Source organism: Hyperoodon ampullatus, assembly GCF_949752795.1.
Source record: "Hyperoodon ampullatus genome assembly, chromosome: 1".
Taxonomy (NCBI): Eukaryota; Metazoa; Chordata; class Mammalia; order Artiodactyla; family Ziphiidae; genus Hyperoodon; species Hyperoodon ampullatus.
The window spans coordinates 2,235,493-2,261,416 of NC_136914.1; the positions used below are offsets into that span (position 1 = coordinate 2,235,493).

Sequence of the window (25,924 nt, forward strand, 5' to 3'; positions counted from 1 at the left end):
GAGCAGATCCAGACTTGCTGGCCCCGTGGAGATTACACAAAGCTTGGTCCACAACATGGAATAATGTAAGCGTGTATGAGGTGCTGAACATTCCATGGATGGCCCACGTGTCAGATGCATGCCCACATCCCAGGTCTGGCGCAAGGCCCACTCCCTGGGCCTTCGGTTAAATGCAGGTTCTGTGCTACCAAGAAGATGCACATCAACAGCTGAATTTTGGCTCTTGAGCCCTCTGAAGATAGGACTGCTGTATCCCAGCCCTCTGGCACCTCCTGCAACCCGCCTTCTCTCTGTGCAGGAAATGACACACTCTCTTACTGGGATCAAACAGTACACATATCCACAGAAGCAGCCAAGGAGAAAACACAAATCCCATAAACAGGAACTTTATTAAACTACACGTTACATTAAAGAACATATAAATGGACCTTTAAATACATTCAGTTTATCTTGAATTTATATAGAAACTTATTTACAGTTCTGCATTATATATTTAAATTATTTTTCCAAGCTTACTACCAATAAAAGGTAATAGAATGATCACCTGTTCACACAGATGCATACAAGTTGTCCATAGGGCTAAGCAAAACACCACTTCTCAGGAAACTCAGCTTATTAGATATCAAAGCAACAACTCATTCTGAAGGTGCTTTCTTCTGAGCGGCCCTTTATGTGAGACCTCTGCTGTAGAGACGCTGGGGGTTAGTTCTGGAAGCTGATCCCAGGGCAGACATGGGTCCTTGGTTGTTCATGATGACTTGGACTCTTGGAGTTTGAAGGACTCTTGAAGACCATGATCGAGGCCATGCCCCTACTTCTGCAGACTGGGAAACAAAGGATTAAGAAGAGGGAGTGACTTGCCAAAACCACACAGCATCAGTGATGGAACAGGGACTCTGACCTCAGTTTCTAGGGTCCTGCCAAGGGGTCCCGACCCTGGCATTACCCACAAATCCACAAACTTTTGACCTCTTTCACAGGCCCTATGGTTTGAACATTTTTGTCTGCATGGTTAAATACATGATTTTTAAGGCTTTTTGAGATGGTGAAAAATGGCTCAGGATTCATCTTTGTGGAGCACTGGAAATACTTACTGAGGGCTGCTTTTACAAGAGGTTTTGTGGTCAAGTGCCTTACTTCTTCAACCATGAAGTTTATCTTTTCAATTTAGCTGACTTGTGGAAGCTCAGAGTTTCCAATTAATTTGAATGGAAGGCAACATTCTACAGGAGGGAGACTGTAACATCGACCGTATGGATTCATCACAAATACATTATATTTGCCAAAACCCACCTACCGCTGTCAGATCTAAAACAAAGTTTCACTAACAAGTGATCAACAGTGAAAAAAAAGGTGGGGGGGCAATTTTTAAATAACAAAAAAGTTTCAAGAATTCCCCCATTTCCCAATTAGTCAGAGGGAAATAGTGAACTGGCACTGAGTAGAGATAGTACATGTTTGCCTCTTTCTTTTGAATGAAGCCTGACCTTTTTTTCCAAAAATTTCCTGATAATATAAAATCTTCTAAAGCAATTTCTTTCTTTCTTTTTTTGGTGTTTTTAAAAACTTGATCTGGTTTTTCTCAGGATTTAAAACCACTGTACCAAAGAACAGACAGCAACATTAAAAAGTATCATCGAGGGCTTCCCTGGTGGCGCAGTGGTTGAGAGTCCGCCTGCCGATGCAGGGGACACGGGTTCGTGTCCCGGTCTGGGAAGATCCCACGTGCCGCGGAGTGGCTGGGTCCGTGAGCCATGGCCGCTGAGCCTTGTGCGTCCGGAGCCTGTGCTCCGCAACGGGAGAGGCCACAGCAGTGAGAGGCCCGCGTACCACAAAAAAAAAAAAAAAAAAAAAAAAAAAAAAAAAAAAAAAAAGTATCATCGAGAGAGAGAGAGACAGACAGACAGACAGAGAGAGAGGTGAGAGGAGAGAGCTTCTCTCCAGGCTCCAGGTCACATTAGCAAAGGAAAGAGTGGGAGACTGAAGGTTTTTTTCTTCCCTGTAACTAGAGCGAACACAAGTCATAGCAGCCTTCACTCAGTTTTACAAGATACTCAAATGAGAAAACACAACGGGAAAGATGTGCTCAGCTGAACAGTCCCTGATGACCTTCCATCAAAATATGGCACCTCTAAACTCTGGAAGCTTCAGCATTCTCCAGGGGCTGCCACCCATCTGCAGGGGAGACTTGCCCCACTGCCCACGGTGCCTGCCCCAACACACGGGAGCACCCGATTTCCGTCCACCAGTCTCACTTTCCCTCCTGTCCACACCCAAACCCTCACCAAAGTCAGCAGCAGGGTGAGGCGAGCAAAGAAGAAGGTCTTCAGGAAGTCGGGGCCAACCACAGAACACCCAAGGGCTTGCGGAAGTCCAGTTGCCAGCTATGCACGGGGTGGGCAGGTGGAACCCTGAGGCCAGGGAACACAGGAAGATAAAAACATCTTCACCATTTCCCCCCGGGATGCATTTCACTCCGTGAAAGGAACCAGCTAAAACAACGTTTAATTTTTATATTAAAAAATAAGTCATTGATATATAAAAACTGGCCCCAAATCTTCTTTTACTTGTTACATAGGAAAGTCATTTTCCTCGTCTGAGTCGTTCACCGGTCTCTGTGGTCTGTTTGGGAGACGGGGTCCGCCTGGTTCACCTCCGGGGCGCGGGCGGAGATGCCTGCCCATGGCGGCAGGACGTCCGTCCGTCCGTCCAGTCCAGCCGGAGTCAGCGCGGCACGGTGGGCGGGACCCACGGCTACACCTTCCGTGACAGGAGCACTGGCAGGTGGCCCCGGCGAACTTTACGTGGAATAGACGTTCGGGGTCGGCCTTTCGCAGAAGTCAGTCCTCACCACCCGAACCCCAGCAGGCGAGCGGGGAGCGCGGACGCCCCTCACTTCCGCAAGGGATGGAGCCCCTTCCCCAGCGCCCCCCGACAGGCGTCCTTCAGCCGGAGGGAGGCCCTTTCCCCGGCCCCGCGGCCCTTCGGCGGGGCCTGGGCGCTGTCTCCGGGGCCCTCGGCCGACTCGGGCCCCTTCCGGGAGGCGCGGGCGCTGCCGGCCCGCCGCAGGGCGCCGCTGTCCTTGGGGACGGCGTCCTCGGGGCCACCCTTCACCTTCAGCTGCCGCTGCGACACGGTCCGGGTGAGGCCTGGGGATCTGGCCACAGGGGGGGAGTCGGTCCTCTGGCACCGAGACGAGGAGGCGACCGTGCTGCGGGCGAAGCTGGGGACCGGGGCCGGGCCGCGGGGCGCGCTGGGGGCCGGCGGGGCGCGGGGCGGCTCCTCGGGGCTGTCGGGGCCCTGGGAGCCGGAGCGGCAGATCTTGTTCTCCTCGGGCTTCAGCCGCGGGACATTGCGCAGGGGCTTGGCGCTGGGCTTCCTGAAGGAGCTCCTGGGCGGCGCTGGGGGCTCCCTCCCGGGCCGGGCCGCCGTCGAAGACCTCCCGGGCGACGCGTTCGGGGGCCCCAGCACCGAGCTGCGGCGCGACAGCGGCGCAGGCGGGTTAGCGCCGACGGGGGCCTCGCGAGGGGGACGCTTGCCGGCTGGGGGGGCGCGGCCGGCGCGCGAGATGGGCACGACCTTGCGCATGCTCTCGCTCTCCCAGCCCGTCAGCGTCCGCACCGGCCCCGCCGGCCCCGCCGCCCCTGCGCCCCGCCGGGCAGGCCCCGCCCTGGACGCCCCCGCCGACGCCTCTTTGAGGGGGCTCCTCTTCGGGGCCATCGCCTCCCTCCCTCTGGCCGGCCTGTCCCTGGGCAGGCCCCCCTTGCAGCCCGGCTCGCTCTTCCCCGAGATGGAGCCGCCGGAGGCGGAGGCGGAGGCGGCAATGGGAGTCTCCGCAGGCGGGTGGCAGGCGGGGTTTGGGGAGACCTGGCTGCCGCCCGTCTCCCCGGCCCTGGAGGACACGGAGCCCTCCCCGTCGCCCCCCTCCCCCGGGTCGCCCCCTTTGGGTCTGGAGTCGGCTCCCTCCGAGCAGTCCAGGGTCAGCGAGCAGTCGGTGGTGTCCGAGATGTAGAACAAAGGCCCAGGATCTTGGTTCTCGGGGTCGCTGCTGCCCTCAGATACCGGAGCCGCGCTGATGGGCTCATCCGGGGCAGCGCTGCCATCCCCTGGGGCCGGGCTGGGACCCCCCTGGGCACCTCTGCCCACGGGCATCGGGCTGCCGTTGCTGGCGCCCAGGGACTGCGGGCTCTCATCCCCCACGGACGCCAGCTCCATTGGGCTGAAGTCATTCACGGTCAGCGGGGCCGGCTCCTCCGGGCCCTTGGCAGCCTGGAGGTCGAACTGGGCCAGACCCGTCACCAGCTCATGCTCCCTAATCCCTAGAGCCAACGGCGAGAGTGGAGGGGACCGCGCGGGACCCAGGCCCACGGGCTCGCTGTTCCTCTTTCGGAGGATGCTGACCCCATTGCGCCGAACCCGGGGTAAGGCGGAGGCGGGTTCCTCAGGCCGGGGGGCCGGGAGCTGGCTCGGCCAAGCGGAGGTGGGGTGAGGGGCTTCCTCCTGGCCCTCCGAGGCCGGAGGTCTGTGTGCTGGGCTGGAGCCCTGGTCCCTCTGTTCTCCAGGCTCTGTCCGGGCTCCGCTGGCCGGGGCCTGCCGGGGGCAGCTCCGGGGCAAGCTGTGGAACTTGAGCTCCTCAGGGCTGCCAGTGGAGCTCTCCAGGAAGCTCAGCAGCTCCCGGTCGGCCACGATGCCCAGGGAGAGGCGGGAGCGGCGGGTGTTGGGGGGCCGGTAGGAGAGGATGATGGGCCTGGAGCGCAGGAAAGGGGGCAGGTCCTCCACGCCCCTCTGAGTCAACAGCTCCACGTCGTTCTCACTGCTGCTCCGGCCGAATCCAAGCTCCCCAGCCGCCCAGGAATGCCGTTTCTGCTCCAGCTCCTTCAGCCGCTGCAGCCGCCTCAGCTCCTGCACCTCGCGGTCGTGGTTGTCCTGAAGGAGGGACGGAGAGAAGCCAGAAGATGCATGAGACACGTGGGACCCAAGTGCAGTTCCAGAGACAGCTACCCTAAGACCCCACTGAGAGACACAGGCGGGAGGAGAGACCTGGGTCATTTGTCTCAGCGAGGGAGACGGCCTGTGTTTGCATGCGAGTGTGTGTTTGCACGTGCATGTGTGCCCGGGGGGCTGGAGGCCTCTGTTCTCTGCAAGCAACATGGGCGTGGCCGGGCGTGCACACTAGGCCTGGCCCCAACCATCTGCCTAAAGTTGTCATCAGATCCCTGGGCCTAACTTCCAGTCAAGGCATCGTGCCCTCAGTGCGGGCTGTGATGCCACACATGCCCGAGACCTCAACTCGGAGGAAACCCAACTTGGTTTCTAAGCAGGGCAAGAGAGAAAGGACTTCCGGGAAAGTGCTATTTAGGCAAAAGAGCAGAGAGAGAACTACAACGGGTGTTAAAAGAATCTGTGCTGCATGGAAACATCTACACACACAAACTCATGTGCACACATTCTACTTAACGATGATTTGGATGCATAAATGTAGACTCAGGACATTAAGAGATGCCTTTCAATCTGTGTTCTCTGAATGCTCCCTGGTAAAGAAACACCAGAAATGCCACCGAGGCTCCGTCCCTTGTGCCCCACCCGCTTCCCACAATCGGAGAGGAGGATTTGCTTTACAGATCTTTCTACCTTTCTCCCTGCTCCAAGGAGCCAGCCCTCCCACAACAAACAGAACGGGAAGAAATGCACGCACCAAAGCACGCTTTACTGTCCTTAAATATACTCGTGTCACGTAAACGTGCAGATGTGGCACCCAAATCTGTTATCATTAGTGCTTTTTACTTGAAAATCAATTTCCTCAAACAGTGGACTTTCCCTTCCAAGTTTCTGAGAGGCTCTGGCTGTGGCCAGAAATTCTGGGCCCCTCCTGCAGCTCTGCCCTCGGGGTCCCCAGGGTCCCGGGTCTTCTCCTTTCACGGCTGCCTGTGGGAGGGCATGGGGCCAGCTCCTGGCTCTCAGGACAGCTGGGCTGAGAGCATCATACAGGTGGTCTCATGGGCCTGGAGAATTCTGACTGGGAGCGAGGGCCTCAGAAAGAGCCAATTTGGCCGCTACCGCCCACCAGCGCCTCCGCCTGCTGACCTCACTGCTTGGACAGGGGAGAGGAAACGTGGCCACAGGCTCAGCCTCCTCTTCGCTGGACAGAGAAAGGCAGCTTGAGGACTCCAGCTACTCACTTAGGGCTGGGGAGATGTCTGAGCAACCCCTCAGAGAAATTCAGCTAAGGACACATCTGCACTTAAAAATAGGGAAAGAGGTGACCCACGAGTACTTGGTTCCTTATCAGCACCTGAAATGATGGGATGTTATTTTGCTTTTAATTGACAGATGAAAGTTTTATTTGCAAAGCCAAGCAACCCAAAGAGTTTTCTGGCTTCTGCATGAACTCAGAGATTATTGGACCCGGAGGCTGAAGTGCAAGAAAGCAGCAGTCACGTTCGGACAGCAGCAGACTCCCTCACTATCAGGGCACTTTGAAGCCCACTCTGGCCGAGGACAGCCTGGTTCCCCAGATGCCAACCCCTGGCAATGGCTATGGAGCTTAAAACAGGGGAGTGAGGGCCTTCCCATCCCACTGCGACAAAGGTCCCCCTGAAAGAGGAAAGTGTCTCCTGGGAAGGGGGAAGGATCTTCAAAGAGGCGTCTTAATATCGTGACTGCCATCCTAAAAAAACCTAACAAAATGCTTTGAGGGCATCAGAGCGAGCGTAGGAATGAGCAGATAAGTAGCAAAGGCAGCCAAACAATAGATTCCTGCCAACAGGGAAAGGCTCGGGCTGAGACGGCAGAGCCTTTCCCCGGGATCCCGAGTGACAGCCGGGCAACAGCGCCTGGGCCAGACCTTCCTTTCCTGATGCCGCGGAGCTGCTGAAGCACCTTTCCGCCACAGGCAGAGGGCTGGCTGGGAAGAGGAAAAAGAAAAATCCTGACAACTCAGGAAACACAGGGCCGTACCTTCACTGCTTTGTTGAATTTGACACAGAAGTCTCTGAATATCTGAAGGCACTCGTCCAGTTTCACGGTGTCTTTGTCTTCACAGAAAAAGTCGATGAGGGTGTGGGCCTCATCCTGGAGCTCTTGCTTCCAGCACTCCAGCTCTGCCAGCTTTTCCAGGGCAAACTGCGGGGAAGGGGACAGACAGCACACGCCGAGGTGAGCGCTCGGCCTGCTGCCCGGCGCCTGGGCTGCACTTTCAGGTCTAACTGCACATCCCTCCGAGCTGACAGGAGAGTAATTCACCCCAGACAACACCTTGGGGAAGCGAGGGGAACCCCCATGCAAGGCCTGAGAGCCACAGGAGACTGCAGAGCTTTAAGCTGGACGAGGCCACCAACCAAATGTTCCCCTGTAATGTCACTGGACACATGGCACAGAAGTGCAGTTGGTGTTGTGAAGGAAAACCCTGCATCTGTCTGTATCTGTTCTTCTTTCTCTCACGACTGAGGCTTAGACTGGGCCAAGGGTCTACTTCAGGGTCCCAGAAGTCACTTATATTGACCAGTTGTCTTATTCAGAGGTCTGCCCCATTGAGAGGGGTTTAAACTTACCCCCAAATGAGCTCTATCGGGGTCAGTGTCACCCCCGCAGGGACAAATGCCCAGCCAGGGCTTCTTATCCGAGTCAGCTCTGTCTATGGCCCACGCTTGCACCCCTCACCCCCAAGCCATTCAGTAGATTTGGGGTGGACCTGCCATTACTTTATTAAAACTCCCCAGGAGGTTTTGATGGGTACCCATGGCTTGGAACTACTGCCCTATACAAATCAATCCTCTTGGCCTCTTTGTTTTTTCCTAATTCTTCTAGAACAACGTCTCCAAGGCCCATACAGACTCAAGTACTGCAGCAATGCAGTGCGGCCGAAGGAAGCCCGCTCTCCTCTGCTGAGCCCCAGCCCCTTCAGGATGGGGATCCCCAGGGCCAAAGGCACAAGCAAATTGTCTCTGACGGCAGCTCAGTGACATTTCCTGTTGAGCTGAGGTGAGGAAGCAGCAGGTAGAGGAGACGTAGCCCCGGGGAGACAGCATTTGGGGTCACACTGAAACCTGACGGTGCTTTTTCACTGGATAACAAGGCTTATATGAAGAAGGAATGCATGGGGTATATTCTTTTATGAAATCACACTTCTATTTGAGAAAATTCATCTTGGGTGGAGGGCTGGGTGTGGGAAATAGTGAAGTTGCGGGCTGCCCAACTGGCGGATGGGCTCACTGCTGGAACACTAAAGAGACTCTCAGGAGAAATTCCGAGAAGATGCATCCCCTCCCACCTACCCACACACTAACCCCCTTCAAAACCCTTTTCTTCCACCAAGCATATTCGAGAGGTAGCAGGAAACCAAAACTATTTAGGAAACCAAATGCCAGAGAAAGTAACCATCTGAGTCAGTAACCTGAGGCAGTGTGTGCGTTCACGCTGTATTTTTCTTCGAGGAGAGAAGGATATTAATGGAAGGATAAATCTTTGCCTGTCATTCTCACACAGGGGGAAAGGTGGATTCCAGCCAAGAACAGCTCAAATGCAGAAAAACAGGACTTTGACAAGAATCTTCATGGGAGCTTACTCCACCTGGGATGTCTCATCGCAGATCTTGTGGGGACAGGGAGAGTGCCTGAGCGCTTCCAGTCCCCTTAGGACCTGGGAAGGTGAAAGATTCTGAATAGGGCCTGAAAAGCCACCACGCTCAGAGTTGTTTGCCAAGAGCTAGTTGCTGAACCCTTTCCTCATGGTTAAGGCCACAGATGAAAAAGCCCAAAGAACACTGGCAAAGCATGAACGACAGACTGGCAGTTGTGGCAGCAATCTCAACTTTCCAGCTCGAACTTGTCTGCTGTGGACCAAAGTTCCACACCAGTACACTTGGTACCTCTCACCCAAAGGGTCAAAACACTGAAACAGATCTGCAAAACTGTGTTCCTGTCATTTTTCTGCTCAAAAATGGTTCACCATAGCTTAGAGAGCAAAGTTTTCCGACTGGCCTTCAGAGCCCTTCATGGCCGGACCATAACCTAACTTAAAAAACTGTATTTCCCCCATTTAAAAAGAAAGTGAACTTAAAAAAGAAAAATAAATAGCTGTGTGGAACAGTCTACTTAGAGAGATAAAGTTGACTATCAGGAAGACGAGTTTAGAGTGAAAACAAGGTTGCTTCTGAAGAGCAGTCCGGGGGTGTGGCTTTGCATCATAAGCCTTTCTGTGCTACTATTTAGCATAAGAGATTAACATTTAACATAAGAACTGAGAAATGAGACCTCCAGAATCCTTCTCCTGATGTGTGACAGGCCTTCTCCTTGAATTTCTGGATTTGTTCCATTTGTCTTTACTGCTGAGTGTTTTCCTAGCTACTGTTAGATGATTCTGTGGTGGTGTTTGCTTTGTTGTCTCACTTTGAGAAGAAAATCTGTGCACTTTTAAGGGAAAATTAGAGTTTAGTGGCATATGAAAGAAAATACAGAACATGTGTTTAATAATAAAAACAAACTCCCAGCAGAGCCAAACAAAATCAAATGTTCGCTGACGGGAGCTGCAGCTCACAGCATTTGATGCGACTTCATTACAAGGAAATGAGGGAGGCTGAGGCTGGTCCAACCCTCAAAAGCACTGGTCCCTTTCCACCGCCCAGGGCGGCCCTGCCTCATGTATTCCAGCTCATGAGCCTCGAAGCCCTGACACTGAAGGCAGCACACCATTTCACTGAAGACTGAAAGCATGAAAAGGTGCCACCTTTTCTTTAAAAAATAAGGAAGATAAAAGAAGTATGTCAGACTGTGATTAGTGAGTCACAGTGAGCTGTCACAAACATGTTCCCTCTGCTGGGTTTTGTTGATGTTATTCCGAACAGCTCCTGCCACACCCTGTGGGGCTGGTGCACTTGGTGGTGAGAGGCACCAACTCTGGTGTGTTCTCCTGCCCTCCCTATAAAATATGCCAAAATGGAGCTTGTTTCTGCCACAAAAACAACTGAAGGAACAACAGCCCAAGTGCTCAGGTGTCTTTAACGATCTCCGTGGAACTTCCTACTGGTGTCCAAAAGTTCGAGTGGGAGACAGGAACTCCTGAACTGTGCTTTAGAAGCAAAACCTGAGTTGCCAGACAGAAGCTGCCAAGTGTAAGCATAAGGGATCCCAGGTCACTCCTAGGCGGTGCCATCATGCAGACAGAGCAGAGATAAACAGAGACCCTGTCCCTAACCAAAGCCTCAGGGTTAGACCATATTCAATATCCTCTGCCAAAAAACCAACCCAGCAAAGGCTGGGCACTGAAATACAAACTTCCTTTTACCGACTTGGGGAAAAAATATGCATGGGAACCTGCTGCTTCCACAAAAAGCCCTGCAAACGTAACCAGCCTTGAGGGGCTGCTGAAGATGAGATCAGGGGGACTGACTCGAATCATACACACACCTGAAGGAAATCTTCCATCTGCTGACAGAGCTCGCCATCATGCTGGACGTTCTCCTTCAGAGATCTTGTCCTGACAAAGAGCGAGTGCAGCTCTGCCTCTGTGTTATCCAGAGATAATCTGAAAGAAGAAAGGGGAGAGTGGGTACCTGGCACAGGAGGCCAAGTGTCACGCAGGTACATCAAACAAGACCACGGAAACAGAAGGGGAGAGCTACCGTGATTACGTTTACTGACCTCTGTATCTAGAGTTTCCTCCTATGTTTCCTTAAGAGGTGACTCCTTCCTAAAGACACACACTGGTTCAAAGACCAGGATGTAATTTTGTGCTTGCTGGTGAGATAACCGAAAGCACGGGACTTGTGAAGCTTTTCATAAACTAGGTCTGAACGTCTTTATGCTGTTAGCATTAGAATTCAGCAGGACTCAGATCCTTATACTTTCCTCTGGCCATGAAACACAAATACAAAAGCTCTAACCCATGAAAAGCAAGGCAGAGCATGACGATAAACGGGATATTAAGGGTGATACGGAGACACTACACAGACTGCATGTTGCTCGCCACAGGCAACCAGAGTCAGCACTCTGTGCCTTAGGGAGAACTGACACACAGCTAACAGTTCTGCGGAGAAATGGTGGAATTGATGGCAAGGTTTTTGTTACGTATGTCACACCCAGATTAACAGAGCATGAATGATGTTTCTGTCGCCTGGTAAAGTGAATAGATGAAACCTAAATCCAGGTGGAATTCAATTAGCAAATTCGTAAATCAAGATGCTTTCATGCTTCCATGATCAATTCTAACTTTTTTTTTATGCAATAGTTTTCCACCTTCAGGGGCTTCCCTGGTGGTGCAGTGGTTAAGAATCCACCTGCCAACTCAGGGGACACGGGTTCGAGCCCTGGTCTGGGAAGATCCCACGTGCTGCAGAGCATCTAAGCCCATGAGCCACAACTGCTGAGCCTGTGTTCTAGAGCCCGTGAGCCAAAACTACAGGACCCACATGCCACAACTACTGAAGCCTATGTGCCTAGAGCCCGTGCTCCGCAACAAGAGAAGCCACCACTAGGAAAAGCCCACGCACCGCAACCAAGAGTAGCCCCTGCTCACCGCAACTAGAGAAAGCCCGTGCACAGCAACGAAGACCCAACGCAGTCAAAAATAAAAATAAATAAATAAAATAAATAAATTTATTTTAAAAAAATAGGGCTTCCCTGGTGGCGCAGTGGTTGAGAGTCCGCCTGCCAATGCAGGGGACACGGGTTTGTGCCCTGGTCTGGGAAGATCCCACATGCCATGGAGCGGCTGGGCCCATGAGCCATGGCCGCTGAGCCTGCGCGTCTGGAGCCTGTGCTCCGCAACGGGAGAGGCCACAACACTGAGAGGCCCATGTACCACAAAAAAAAAAAAAAAAAAAAAAAAAGTTTTCCACCTTCACTGGTCACTGGCACCCACCTATGACCTGTTTGTACTTCACTTTCCATTTCAAATAAATAACCTTAGTAAATAAGTTTTTTCTAAGACAATATCTAGCTAACTTTCCCCATTTAACTCTGACCAGAAATGGAACGGTTATTTCTCTATGTATCTCTTAGAAACATTTCCATACTAGGAAGCGGAAAAAATATTCCCACACAAATTTCTGTTAGTAATTCAGAAACCAAAACAGTTTACATCTTTGAAAATGCTCATTCTTTGGGGAGAATACTCTGGTGATCTGTAAATATGAACTGTGAACTGTTTACACCTTTGGACGGATAATCTCACTTTGGGAAAGACATGTCATCTGTGGTTAGATGTTTGCAGTCAGTAACACTGAGATGCGGGCCAGTGGCGGGGTGGGGCTTAGAAAGCTCTGGTTCATGTGTTTATGCATACGGTTCACAGATGTCCCAACTGGATAGAGTCCCTCAGATAACAAGCAGATGACATGCACTGGGTTGATACGTGAGGTAAGGTGCTGGAGCCAGCTCATGGGACACAGCTGTGGCTGTGGGTATCTCTCCCCAGCTCCACAGTCAGTAGTGCCACATTAGGAGCTTGAGATCAGCCATGGCAGCAGTACTTACGCCATGGAAATCAGCAGTTGCTACAATCAGGACTTTTCTCCCTAAAAAGCTGGTCGTTGAACATTTACCACTGATGCATGGATATGTATTGTAAATTTAAAAGCACAGGATTCAAAATAGCATGTATACACAGATTACAGCTATGTTAAAATACACATCTATATTAGGATCAGAAGTACACAGTGATGTAAATAGAGCTTTATGTTTGGTAGATACTTTCTCTGCAAAGTTGAGTGACTAAGTTAAAACAGAATCCTTTCACAGCCCTTGGTATGGTTCCAACTTCTTTTAATGCAATAGAAAATAAACGTACCATGTTAGATTCTAAAGGAATCAGTGATGTATGGCCCTGGAAGCTTGCCTGATATATACCAACTCCCAAGGTAACAGGCTGTGTTCTTTGAGCCCTATCTTTTGGGTGTGGAGGTATTTGAAGTTCTTAATCCATATATATATATATATAGATATAGATATAGATATAGATATAGATATTTACACTGATGAGATTCATTAGAATAGACTGCAATAGGAGTTTTTTAGATTAAAAATAAAGATTAATTTTTCAAAATGCCCAAATTCCAAAGGTGCACACATACCTCTGTAACCAAATGAAAGGAAGGTCTGAAAGTTCAACAAGACAAAACTTTTAAAATTTCAAACATGAATCCAGAAGTTGTAAAATATTCATCAGTTTTCATAAGAAGGTAGTTAAAAAAAAACAACAAAAAAACTTGTTCTCACAATTCTCTTCTTTGCTTACCTAGCAGCCTCCTGAACATGATGCAATTTTTCAGAAAAGTTTAGAAGCACGGCATCTTTCTTCTGGGCTTCCTGGAACAAAACCAGAATTTTCTCTCACTATATAGGGATAAAACTGGAATTTTATCCACTATACGGAGAAAATTTTTTCAGGGCTTAAAGGAACCATAAAAATCACTGTTCCCATTTTTAGGCTTGATACATTCAAAGCAATTCACTGAGTCATGAACTCTTCGTCTGATATACTTAGTAAGACTGACCAGAACGCTCCTACTCTCAAGAAACATTTAACCTCCCAGAGCAACTGCTCCTGACATGAAACACGACTCATGTGCATGAAGACTCAGTGGAAGGAGGCGGTGGCTCAGCAGGGCTCACTGTTCCTAAGAGAATCCAATATATCCTGCTGAAATACCACCCACACCTATGAGTATGCCTCTACTTGACCGAGCTCCTTGCAGCTGTTAGACCAGTTTGCAAACTGAGTTTAATCAGACGGTATAGAGGCCATGGGGGTGTTTGGATCCTTCAGCTGTTCAGAGGGCACAAAGGAGGCAGGTCTGAAGGGGGCAGTTACCAGCTCAGGAAACTCCCCCACGTGGGCAGGGACCAAGCTCCACGGAGCACCGGGATATGGGGATCGAAAAGGGCAGCCGGGAGATGCTGCAAGCCACATGGGATGAGGAACACATTTTCTGGTTTCAATGCCCTAAAACTTGACACAAATTAGTGCCAAGTTCAATGTGCCCTCTGTCTTCTGAAGAATACAGTCCTAACAGTGTGTATTGTTTATGGAGAGCTTACCATATTCGGAACACTGAGCTAATAAGCACGTTCTGGAATTATCTCCCTCCGCCCTCTCAATTACGTAGTTTTGAGGTATCACTACCCCCATCATTAGGTGAAGAAATTGAGGAACTTAAGGCTTAAGTAACTTGTCTGAGGAAGTACAGCTAATAAAGGACAAGTCAAAATCTCCCCATTCGGGCTTCTCTGGTGGCGCAGTGGTTGGGAGTCCGCCTGCCAATGCGGGGGACGCGGGTTCGGGCCCTGGTCCGGGAGGATCCCACATGCCGTGGAGCAACTGGGCCCGTGAGCCACAACTGATGAGCCTGCACTCTGGAGCCTGAGGGCCACGGCTGCTGAGCCCGCGTGCCGCGACTGCTGAGGCCCACGCGTCTAGAGCCCGTGCTCCACGGCAAGAGGGGCCGCCGCAGTGGGAGGCCCGCGCACCACGGCGAGGAGTGGCCCCCGCTCGCTGCAACTGGAGAGGGCCCGCGCGCAGCAGTGAAGACCCAACGCAGTCAAGGATGAAATGAATGGGATAAATAGATTGAAAAAGAAAATCTCCCCGTTCTATTCTGAAGCTCATACTTGAAACAAGGCTGCAACACAGCTTTCCTCCCAGGTGAAGCCATATCTAAGTGATCGCTGTCAAAACAACAGGGAGATTCAATGGGAAAAACAAACCAGCACAATTCGTTATTTGAGATAGTTTAACAACAAAGAGAGAACTATCCTTGGCTGATCTCTTGACTGTGTAACTAGTTACTGGGATGTCACACAGACCCAGTCGAAAATGCAAGTGATCAGGCTTCCCTGGTGGCGCAGTGGTTGAGAGTCCGCCTGCCGATGCAGGGGACACAGGTTCGTGCCCCAGTCCGGGAAGATCCCACATGCCACGGAGCGGCTGGGCCCCTGAGCCATGGCCGCTGAGCCTGTGCGTCTGGAGCCTGTGCTCAGCAACGGGAGAGGCCACAACAGTGGGAGGCCCACGTACCGCAAAAAAAAAAAAAAAAAAAATTGCAAGTGATGGACAGGGTTCAGACCCCAAACCCTGTGTGAACGGCAAGGCCCTGTAGCCCCCGGTTCACAAAGAAAATACGCAAGTGATCCCCTCATTGCTCTGATTCTTCCACTCTTTACACACCACGGGTCAAAACTCTAGTCAGGTCAACTCAGAAACGTTTCAACACCCAGGCCCCTGCTCTCCATCCCTGTGGCCATTACTCTGATTCTCAACTCTCGCCAAACAATGAGCGCCAACTTCCACCAAGAGATAGCCCTATTTCTGTTCTCTCTCCACTCTAACCCACCCTCCACGTTGCCTCATTTCCCTAGCAACAGAAACATACCTGGTCAGGCCATGGTGCTGTGTATAAACTTCTGTTGGCTCCCCATGGCTAAAGCATGACGTCCAGATTCCCCAGCAACCACTCTGCGCCTCACCCCTGACCCCTCCACTTCCCTCCAGGCCTGTAACCCCAGGTGCAGCCCAACTCAGGAATCTGCAAATAGAACCTTCTTGGCACCTACGGTGCCCTTTCCTGACTCTGATGCCACCTTACACCTCTGAAAAACTTCACTGCCTTGGGGGCGGGGGTGGGTAACGTACATTCTCTCTCTGTATCAATCACTTCCACATACCTGTGCAACAAAGTGCAGGAGATTCATCCCAGGTTTATTTGCTTTTGTGTCTGCCAATTTGAGCAAAGAAGATAGTTTAAATCCTACTGCATTGCCAGCATACCCTCCCTAAAGAAGACAAATCAAAAGAAAAAATATACATACACCTTTAGACAGACAAATAAAGTTGGAAATACAACATTAAAAATTTCTTTTGAACTTCACTTACTGCATTCATGATATTCCCTGCTTGCAGCACCAAGTGTAATATCGAATGTAGTTCCTCACATGACATCAGCTCTGTCAGAAAGAACACACCACGGTACCTTAGAGAAGGCTTCAGCTTAAACACACACGAGACAGCTACCACATCCAAGTTCAAGTGTGTCTGAAGCAAGCTCTGACCCTAAACTGTATAAAAGACTGAAACAAACAAAGTAGCACACTGCATGGTATAGCTAATGTACCACTGGCCATTGGTGATGCACATCCTAGTGTTCAACTGGGAATCAAATATGTATGACACTTAAGTATCACACATACTTTGATAATGAAAATTTTCAAGGAGTGGAAAATACAAAAGCCTTAGGAAAAGCAGCACACTGTGTCACAGGAATAATCTCCTCTCAGCAGTTTTTTCTTTATGGTTTCCTTTATATCCTTTGAGACTATATTTATGGACTATGAAAATGAATAGCGCACAGCATTTTGCTTAGCTGATGAGCTATGAGGAGATAAAAAATAAACAGGCTGGGATGACAGGTAAATAACTTGCAAAGCTCCAACCCTTAGCGGCAGGTACCCAGAGAATCTTTCCATTTTATTCAAAACCCTACATTTCATTTGGATTGGCTTAAAGGTTTAACAAGGAACTCATGATTGTCATATATTGGTAAACTAGTTCGTTAAACATGAAGTCTTTTGTACACACACCTATGCAAATAAACAATATTAAAAATTGCTAATGTATTTGAAAAGCTAAAAAGAAAATTTAATTATTAAAATTACTGTATATATAGGTAATAAAATGTCACCTATGATATTGTTAAGTTAATATTCTCCATTAAGTCTGGTATTACTTTCAAAAAATTACACTTGGATCACTGCCTATACTGTGTTATCTAAGAAGGCCAGGTTTTGAAGGGTAACCAGATAAGAAACGTTTCTACCATGCCCACAAATTTGCATCACTCAATATGAAAACATATTTTCCCATCTCTACTTGAACAGGAGAGACAATTCTTTCAAAATTGCTGCTTTAGGCTTGACACAGGAAGAAATTTTAAAAGGTCTCTATATAGAAAGAGGAAAATTCTTCTTAATTCTTAGTCTCTTCTCTAAAATGAAGAAAATATGATGAGCTGAAGAGAAAAACTTAATACAAGTCAGAGCAACTAAACAAGAACACCAAATTGGAATAAATATTCTACCACAATAACTAGGAACCCAGAAAGTGACCAGGAGGAAATCAGGCTGGAGATCCCAGCTGATGAATGCTGGAAACTGTGAGGGCCACAGGGAGCACCAGAGACTTTGCCTTGGAGCCGGCATTCTCAGCGCCGTACATGCCAGAAAGCAAGCTCCCAATCCTATGGAATGAGACACTAGAGCAAGCTGAGGAGGCTATCCAAGGGGCGAGCAAAAATTAGCAAGTTGTTCACTCTCAAATGTAATGAGCCCACCAGGTGTTAGAGCCTGGAGGGGACGCAGGTGGGAGAAGACACCACTGGAGCAGAAACGTCAGGAAAGCTGGTAGAGGAAGAACAGGAGATGCCTGGGGAGGAGTCAGGAGGGGAGGAGGGATGCTTCCGGAAGAGCAGGGTCCCAGCCGCCAACAGAGGCCAGAGCTGGAGGAGACAGGCAGCTGGCCCCGGGCCCAGGCTATGAACACGCGCCACCATGTACACACACACCAGACACACACAACTACACACACCACACACACCACATACACACAACTACACATGCACCACATATTACACACACACCAGACACACACAACTACACACACACCACACACGCCACATATACACAACTGCACACACACCATACTACACACACCACACGCAACTACACACACACTCATACTATACACACAGACACCCACATATTGCACACACACCAGACACACACACCTACACAAACACCACATACTACACACAACTACACAACGCACACACCAGACACACAACTACACACACACCACATACTACACACACAGACACACCACATACACACACAACTACACACACACCATACTACACACACACACCACATACACACCACATACTACAACACAGACACAAAACATGAACCATATATACACTATGCACACACCACACGCACTAAATGCACACCATACACACTGCACACGCACCACATACAAAACACACACCATACACACACTAAGGACACACCATACACACACACTACTATACACCACACACAAAACACACACCACACACACTAAACACACACCATACACACACCACACACATACACAGAAAGCTAATCTAGGAGAGGAACAAAAGCAAGCTGCAACCAACAAGTTTACTCCTAAGCTTGAGATGAAAGAAACCTTCTTTTACAGGAGGATAATATGCTAATTAATTGATTGATTGGTCAATTAATTAAATTAATTAACCAGGGGAGGCAGAAAAGTAAATGGAAATGAACTTTAAATACCATCCCTGGTAACATCTCATTTCCCTTTTTAGAGTGTATCAGAAATGGAACTTTCCATATCTAATTTTTCAATTGAACAGTTTTTTTAAAATAAACTGCTACCAAAATTAATCAAATCAAATTACATGAAGCATCATATGTATTTACTCACCTTTTGTAGCGGTTCTTAGAATGGTTATATCTGTGTATAGAGAAGAACAAGAGGGCAAAAATTCTTTCTTTAGCACCATGGCTTCAATCCGCAGTGAATAGCTGAAAAACAAAAAGTATAGCTACAGTGTAGAATTTGACGTTGTTGATTTCAAAACCTTACTCTGCAAAGAACAGTGATGGGTGATCCTTACTTTGGCACCTGAATTAAGCAGTGCAGAAAGGAGTCTGCTAGGGACAGCTTGGCCACGTCTCCACTAAATGCCTTTAGTTTCTTTATCTAAAAGACAGATGGAAAAGGGGGTCAATAAAAAAAGGACAAATGATTAAAATGGAACATCATTTAAAATTTCATCTTAGAATTTCTTTAGGAAAATAAGGATATCAGTGCTAAATTCAAATTAATAAAAATGTCAGCCTAAGAAAAGACAGAAAAGGGAATCATCACAGCTACTACTTTGTTGTTTAAAAGAAAAAAACCCAAACAAGCAAATTAGGGAGAGGAGAGCTGTGTCACTTATGTGGGCATAAACAATCCCACACGAACCAGAAGGCTGGAGCCACCGGAATCCTCAGAGAGGTTACTAAAGGGAAAGGATCAGTTCCAAGGGTGAAAACGTTCTGTAAGTTATAATCTGGAAGGGAGACCACTGTTTGGAAGAAAGAAGAGACTGGATAGTCACCATAGCAGAGCCTTTGAGTCATAAAGGAAAAAAATCTTATTATTTTGAGTATTTTGCATATAAGATACTTAGACTGGGGAAGGGTGTCTAACACAGATCTTCTTTCTGAGGTCAAGTCCTGCTTCACATCTCGTAGCTTTATAGGAAGGGATCACTGGATGTTGAGGTGAGTACACACTGGCTCTCCAGCAGGAAGATAAAGAGGAAAATGGCTTAAACAATTGAAAGATCAGTGTCAAGATTTCCCCCTGTGAAAAAAAATCAGGTAACATAAAGGGTGTGTACAGTGGATCCCACTTCTGTAAATTAAGAAAAGACGTGTCTACTATGCCCGGACCCTTCACGCACACACTACAAACACAGGAACAAGACAAACCAGACGTCTACGCTAGGCGATGCAATCACCAGTCATTATCGTTTTCATCTGCTGCTCATTTTTATTTCCTAAAATGTCCACAATAAGCACATACTACTCCTGTAAAAAGTTATACTAAAAGTTATTAAACACACAAATATTCCTTCAACTGTAGTAAAGAAAAAAAAAAAAAGGGTTCCAACATAGGAATATAGCCAAACAGCTAGCAAGTAGGGATGCAGGCAAAGAGAAAGTTCTCAAACTGCATCAGAGAGCAAGGCATGCCTTCCCCACAGAGAAAACAGGACCAACCCAAAAAACACATCTCTGTCAACTGTAATGGAGAGTCTTCCAACAACACTTTATGGTCAGGAGCACCTTAAGACTGCTAGAGTTTGTAGTAACCTATAAAAGAAAAGAATCTGAAAATATATATATATATATATACACTATACTTCACTTAAAAAAAAAAGACTTCTAGAGTAAAGCTGATAGCCTGTCTTTGAAGCTAACTGTTCTCAGTAGGCACTTACCACTTTGTTATGTTTTATAAAGCTTTCTCTCTTCCACCCCCTGGATTATGTTAGGTGCCCATAAAAATAACCTACTTTTTAAACCTCTTGAAAAATAGGAAATAACAGTTCAAAAACACAGAGGAGGGGTATTTGCAAAGATCCACAAACTGAAATATCTGCATCAAAATGTAACAGTGCAGATGCACACCCCAGACACCCTGGTATTAAGTCTGGGCCTTAAGACTATAGTTTTCCCCACAATGGGCAGAAAATAGCCATTTATAGAAGTGCATTATTTCCCCTACCTTTAGTGCCCCAAATTGAATTTTCCATTTTCAACCGTACTAAATTTAAGGGCAGATGGAAGTTCTGCATTAGCTAAACCCAAACTAGTGCCTAGTTTCTGAACTGAGAAAGCCACAGGATGAATTCTGTTTCCTCCTGAACTAGAGTCTAATGAGTCACCATATATGAGCAGCGGCTGAGCAGGGCTGTGCCTTTATACAAGACCACGTATGTAGCGTGGGCAAAACTTCTGAGACTCACAGCACGGTTTCCTGTCTGAAGCACAAGAACAGGTCATGCTAAGTACACTTGGTAGATATTTCTATTAAACGTGTGCTGAACTGTAAATGAACAATGATTAATTGCCTTCACTTACATAACGAGTGAAAAATGCTTATGGAGTTCAACAGAATGGTGATACTAAAGATAGTATTTGATTTAAATGCCATGTATACAGTTAATTCCATTTCAAAATGAGATTTATGTTCATTAAGAGGGATTACTGTGCCTTCACAGAGAGGAAGGTAAAAAAGAGGGTGGACAGACCCTATAATTATTCTGCATTCTCATCATCATCAAAAAGCATTTAGCAAACGTTGTTAGGCATCATTTTCTTGGCTGAGCCAAGGGACTCTCATTATGAGCCGGCTGTGCCTGGTTTCTGCCCTAACAGCAAACAGCGTGCTCCTCAAGACTCACGCGTTCCGAACGGCACGCCTCCTTCATCCCCTCTAATTCCACTCATGTGGCCTTGAAACAGCAGGGTTTCCCACCAGCAGACCCACCCAACAGAAGACACTGGGGCTTCCTCCTCCCAGGAACAGAGAGTAAACGAACAAGGTAAGAAGGAGGTGATAAAACCATCCGGGGAGGCGACTCAACTTGCTGCCCTACAGACGGCAGTTCCACCTCCAGCCCTGCGCCCCTGATGCTGACTGTGGCGCTAGGGTACCAGCGCCAACCGAGGGAGGGGCTCCTTCTCAAGCCGCCTCTCGGGGCCCAGACAGGGAGCGTGCTTTTATTTCTGAGTCTACCTTCTCCCTCTGCAAGTTTTAATCATGAGTTTGAGGCAAGACAGACAACGTGCCAGATGAAAGTTCTGCGGTGAAAGGCAGAGAACGTCGGAAAACAAATTGACCTGGGGTGAGCCTGGCAGCTGGGCCGTTTCCGTTCCTCAGTTCAGCGTGCTGACAAGCTGACATATCATGAGTGACACTCACACCAGCACTTCGTGAGCGCGGAGGCGACCCAAGGCCGGCCTGAAGTGAGGCGGGGTTTGGGGAACCCTTGCCTTTCCTTCCTCAGAGGGCGGTGGTGGAGTGCGGCCCCAGGAACTGCTCTGGGGTCAGACACACCAGGTCAAACCCACCACCCTCGACAGCCCATTAGTCATGTGGCACTAGACAAGCTCTATCTAACCTGTGTGGGCCCCAGCTTTCTCATCTGTTAAATGACGAAGAGCTTACAATGTCACTGCGAGGATTAAATGAAACACATACACACACACACACACACACACACCATGGGTGTGATTTATTGACCTTCTGTGTGCCAGGCACTGGGCTGAGCACTCGATCGCCTCTGGCCTCGTCCAGGGCCGGGAACACGGGGCACTCGATCAACGTGTCGCCCACCCTCGTGCTAAGAATGAGCACAGGACGTTACTCCACAGACCTAGCAGCGCACAGTGACACACAGTGATGCGTTCATTAGCATTTTTCTGCCACATTCCTAACCCTCTCTCAGTTGGCCGTGCCTCTCCTTGGCCTCTTCTCCATCCTCTGCCCTCTACCCGGGACTGCAGGGTAGGTCCTGCGTCCGGGTGGGGCCGGGCCGCCCAGCACTGCCAGTCTGTCCCTGCAGTGGCAGCGGTCAGGAGGTGGGTCCCTCCGCTGGTCCAGGGAGGGCGCCGAGCAGCCCTGAGGACTGTCCGGGTGCACCTGTGAAGGAAGCTCCCAGAGGAGCCCGAGGGTGTGCTGAGCCGGTAATGTAAACAAGCAGGCGTGTGACGAGCAGTCAGATACTCAGACCCCGTCACTCCGGTGACCCTGCAGGGGGAGGGGGAGGGCCTGGCCCAGCGGCTGGGAAGGCAGTGCAGGAGCCCGGGCGTCTCGTCTCCGGGCTCAGCTAATCATCTGGGGGAGAGAGAGTGCCTCGGAGTCTCAGGGCAGCGCTGGGGTGGGTTTTAGTCATCACGCCCTTAACCGCCTCTTTCCTCTGAATTATACCCCACAGACAATGCAAGAAACAGGGTTCTTTAAAACATGACAGGTTCGACAGCTAAGCTGCTTCTTTGAAAGGTCCCTTAGTCTTCCACAGGCTTTGCATTTTTAAATTTTTTTAATTTAATTTTTTACTCGCCTCTGATTGTTAAATTAGGAAGGAAGGTATTAAGGAAACCGCATTTAACCTCCTGTCTCTTCAGGGCATGAAGCTGGCAGCCTCCCTCACGCCTAACTCCCATTTAGTTGGAAATTTAGAGCTTCATAGACTGGGTACTAGAGCAGTCCTAAGGAGGAAGCATGAAAAATGCCCAAGCAGGGAGAAGATTTCCAGAGCAACTAAATCTTTTTGAAAACTCAATTCATTAAACACTATCCATCCTAATAAAAGATCTTGAGTACACCTGAAACTAACACAATACTGTAAGTCAACTACACTCCAATTTAAAAAATACATTTTGGGGCTTCCCTGGTGGCGCAGTGGTTGAGAGTCCGCCTGCCGATGCAGGGAACACGGGTTCGTGCCCCGGTCCGGGAAGATCCCACATGCCGCAGAGCGGCTAAGCCCGTGAGCCATGGCCGCTGGGCCTGCGCGTCCGGAGCCTGTGCTCCGCAACGGGAGAGGCCACAGCAGTGAGAGGCCCGCGTACCGCAAAAAAAAGATTAAGGAGTGTTCAGTATACAGGATCCAGGGTAAATTCTGATCTCATGTACCTTTCCCTCAACTCTTTAAGACCCTTTACTAACATTAACAAATGCCATTAATTAATCTTGGCTTTGGTAAATTATAATTGATTTGCAAACAGAAAACCCGAGGTGGAAAGAGCAGCTCAGAATACGTAAATATCCAGTTACCCCCGAAGACCCTCAGTTTGGCATTGTGAGCTTATCACCTGATGGAAAAGAAAAAGCACAAATACATTTCTCTTGTGTTATTAATGGCACTGAAGTCAAGTTCCATAAATTATGTCTAGGAAGTGGAGAGAGATCGGGGAGGGAGGAGCCAGCAATATGTGTAAAAGGATAACTTACACTTCTTACTTTATAAGGCTTTGTATTATTTAAATGTTTACAAGCAAACGTATTCGTGTAACTTCTTACTGAAACTTTTAAAGGGTCACTTCTTCAGAAATAGACAATATCACAATTTTGGAAGGTTTTACAAAACTGTTTTTCTCTTTTTTATCCTATCAAGCTCCTAATCATTCATAAATTCAGTTAATTCAGTCCAAAAAAATCAATACTTTATATTGTGGTACTATATTGCTGTCATAGCAATCCCCACCTTTTAATCAATTATATAGACAACATTTATTAACAATTTACCTACCTCTCCAGTTTTTAGAGCATCTTTATTCAAAAGTGGTTTTTTTTCTTTTTTTTTTTTTTAAAGTATATGTATTATGAAACAACCCCAGGTACACCCTAGGCAAAGATCGTCCTTAGATGACAGAAAAGGGAACTAACATTTATTGAGCTCCCATGTGCCATGTACCATGTTAGATACATAACTAGGGTTTAATCATCAACAATCCAGTGAGGTAAGCATCATTATCCTCATTTTACAGGTGAGGAAACTAAAGTTCACAGGATTTATGAAAACTTGCCCAACTTTCTCAATTAAGGGAACAGCGCCAATTTGAGCCTAGGTTCTCCAACTCGATAACCCATACTCTTTCTACTGGGTAACTTTTCATTGTTAGGCGAGAAAACTCTGGCTCTGGGTAGGAGAGTGCCCTTCCCATGTGAGTTCTGACATTCTTAAAAATATTAAGCTTTTATTATCACTCCTAACATCTAAAACTCACACCCCAAATTCCTTACCTCCTCTGACTCTGGCAAAAGCTTAAGAAATTCACGTAATGTCTCCGATCCATAATGCTCACTCTTTCCTTGATGAATATCTTCCACAATGGACAGAGGAGACCTTGAAAAGACAATGATCAGATTCCCTTTCACATTGGCTGGAGTGCCAAAGAAACACAAGCCAGGGGAAATGAAAACAAACCCCCTCCACCCTCCCTTCCATTCCACCTCCTCCCCAGTCTGATGGGTGGCTTTGTGTCAGCGATCATAAGAGCCCCACTGCCAGGGAAAGCAGGGATCCTGATACACCAGAGGCCCCTTTCCCCAGAAAACCATCCTCGGGCATCCCAGAGAGGGCGAAGGTGGCAACGACCACTGGGAGTCTTCTCTGGGAGAAGAAAAGCAGTGCTGTGGGCCTCCTGGAGCCAGAGCCCTCTCCTTTCCACTGAGGACACGTGAATTTAACACTGTTGGACTCACCCATCCATCCTCCACTCATGGAGCAACACCTCAGGTGAATTTATAAATTCCCTGACATGTCAGGCGTGGACAGATGCCCCAAGGTAATTCTCCCTGGGCTCCAAGCCACCTGATTATGTTTTTATGGAGGGAAACAGCGGAAAGCGACACACACTTGGGGCCTCCTCAAGCCATGTGTCTAAAAACAATTTGAAAGTATGAGGGATGGCTTTCCCTCGTTAGAATCTGCATTTCGGCTCACACCCACAGACTCTGATGCTGACAGCAGGGATGTGACTAAAGTTTCAAATGTGTGCAAAAATCTTACTTCTTAAACTGCTTTAGAAATATCCCAATGTTCATGCTCCGTTTTGCATCCAAGATAGTAATCTGGAAAAAAACAAAGACACGTAAGATTATTAAAGTGTGAATAAGAAGAGTTGGAGGAAAGAAGAGAATTAAAACCTATCAAAATACAACACCAATTTTAATGTATAAGAGAGTAATTCCCCATATGTAAATCTGGTGATTAACTGATGCACCTAATATAATTTTATGAATATCAAAATACTATTATCTCCCCAAATTTACTTTCTGCAATATATATTTCCTTAATGGTAATAATTACATATATCTGGGCTTCCCTGGTGGCGCAGTGGTTGAGAATCTGCCTGCTAATGCAGGGGACACGGGTTCGAGCCCTGGTCTGGGAAGATCCCACATGCCGCGGAGCAACTAGGCCCGTGAGCCACAACTACTGAGCCTGCACGTCTGGAGCCTGTGCTGCGCAACAAGAGAGGCCGCGATAGTGAGAGGCCCGTGCACCGCGATGAAGAGTGGCCCCACTTGCCACAACTAGAGAAAGCCCTTGCACAGAAATGAAGACCCAAGACAGCCAAAAATAAATAAATAAATAAAGTAATTAATTTTAAAAATAATTATATATATCTTTTTGTGTTTTTTTGGCTGTGCCATGCAGCTTGCAGGATCTTAGTTCCCTGACCAGGGATCGAATCTGGGCCTACATCAGTGAAAACGCTGAGTCTTAACCACTGGCCCGCAGGGAATTCGCATATAGATCTATTTTAATATTGTATAATTTAAAATAAATTATATTAACATTTTCTAA

At 48.3% G+C, this 25,924-nt stretch overlaps 1 protein-coding gene across 1 annotated transcript in view; it reads right to left on the minus strand.

Moving 5' to 3' along the window:
• Positions 1-2,773: 2,773 nt before the first annotated feature.
• Positions 2,774-25,924, minus strand: part of FHDC1 (FH2 domain containing 1) — a 33,609-nt gene continuing 10,458 nt past the window's right edge. Inside the window, exons 2-11 of the mRNA XM_079699940.1 lie at positions 25,124-25,185; positions 24,355-24,457; positions 18,665-18,750; positions 18,472-18,572; positions 15,865-15,935; positions 15,657-15,764; positions 13,231-13,301; positions 10,404-10,521; positions 6,958-7,122; positions 2,774-4,926 (exon numbers count right to left, since the gene is read on the minus strand). Coding sequence (XP_079556066.1) covers positions 2,893-4,926; positions 6,958-7,122; positions 10,404-10,521; positions 13,231-13,301; positions 15,657-15,764; positions 15,865-15,935; positions 18,472-18,572; positions 18,665-18,750; positions 24,355-24,457; positions 25,124-25,185 — 2,919 coding nt within the window. The 3' untranslated portion in view covers positions 2,774-2,892. The remainder of the gene's footprint in view (positions 4,927-6,957; positions 7,123-10,403; positions 10,522-13,230; positions 13,302-15,656; positions 15,765-15,864; positions 15,936-18,471; positions 18,573-18,664; positions 18,751-24,354; positions 24,458-25,123; positions 25,186-25,924) is intronic.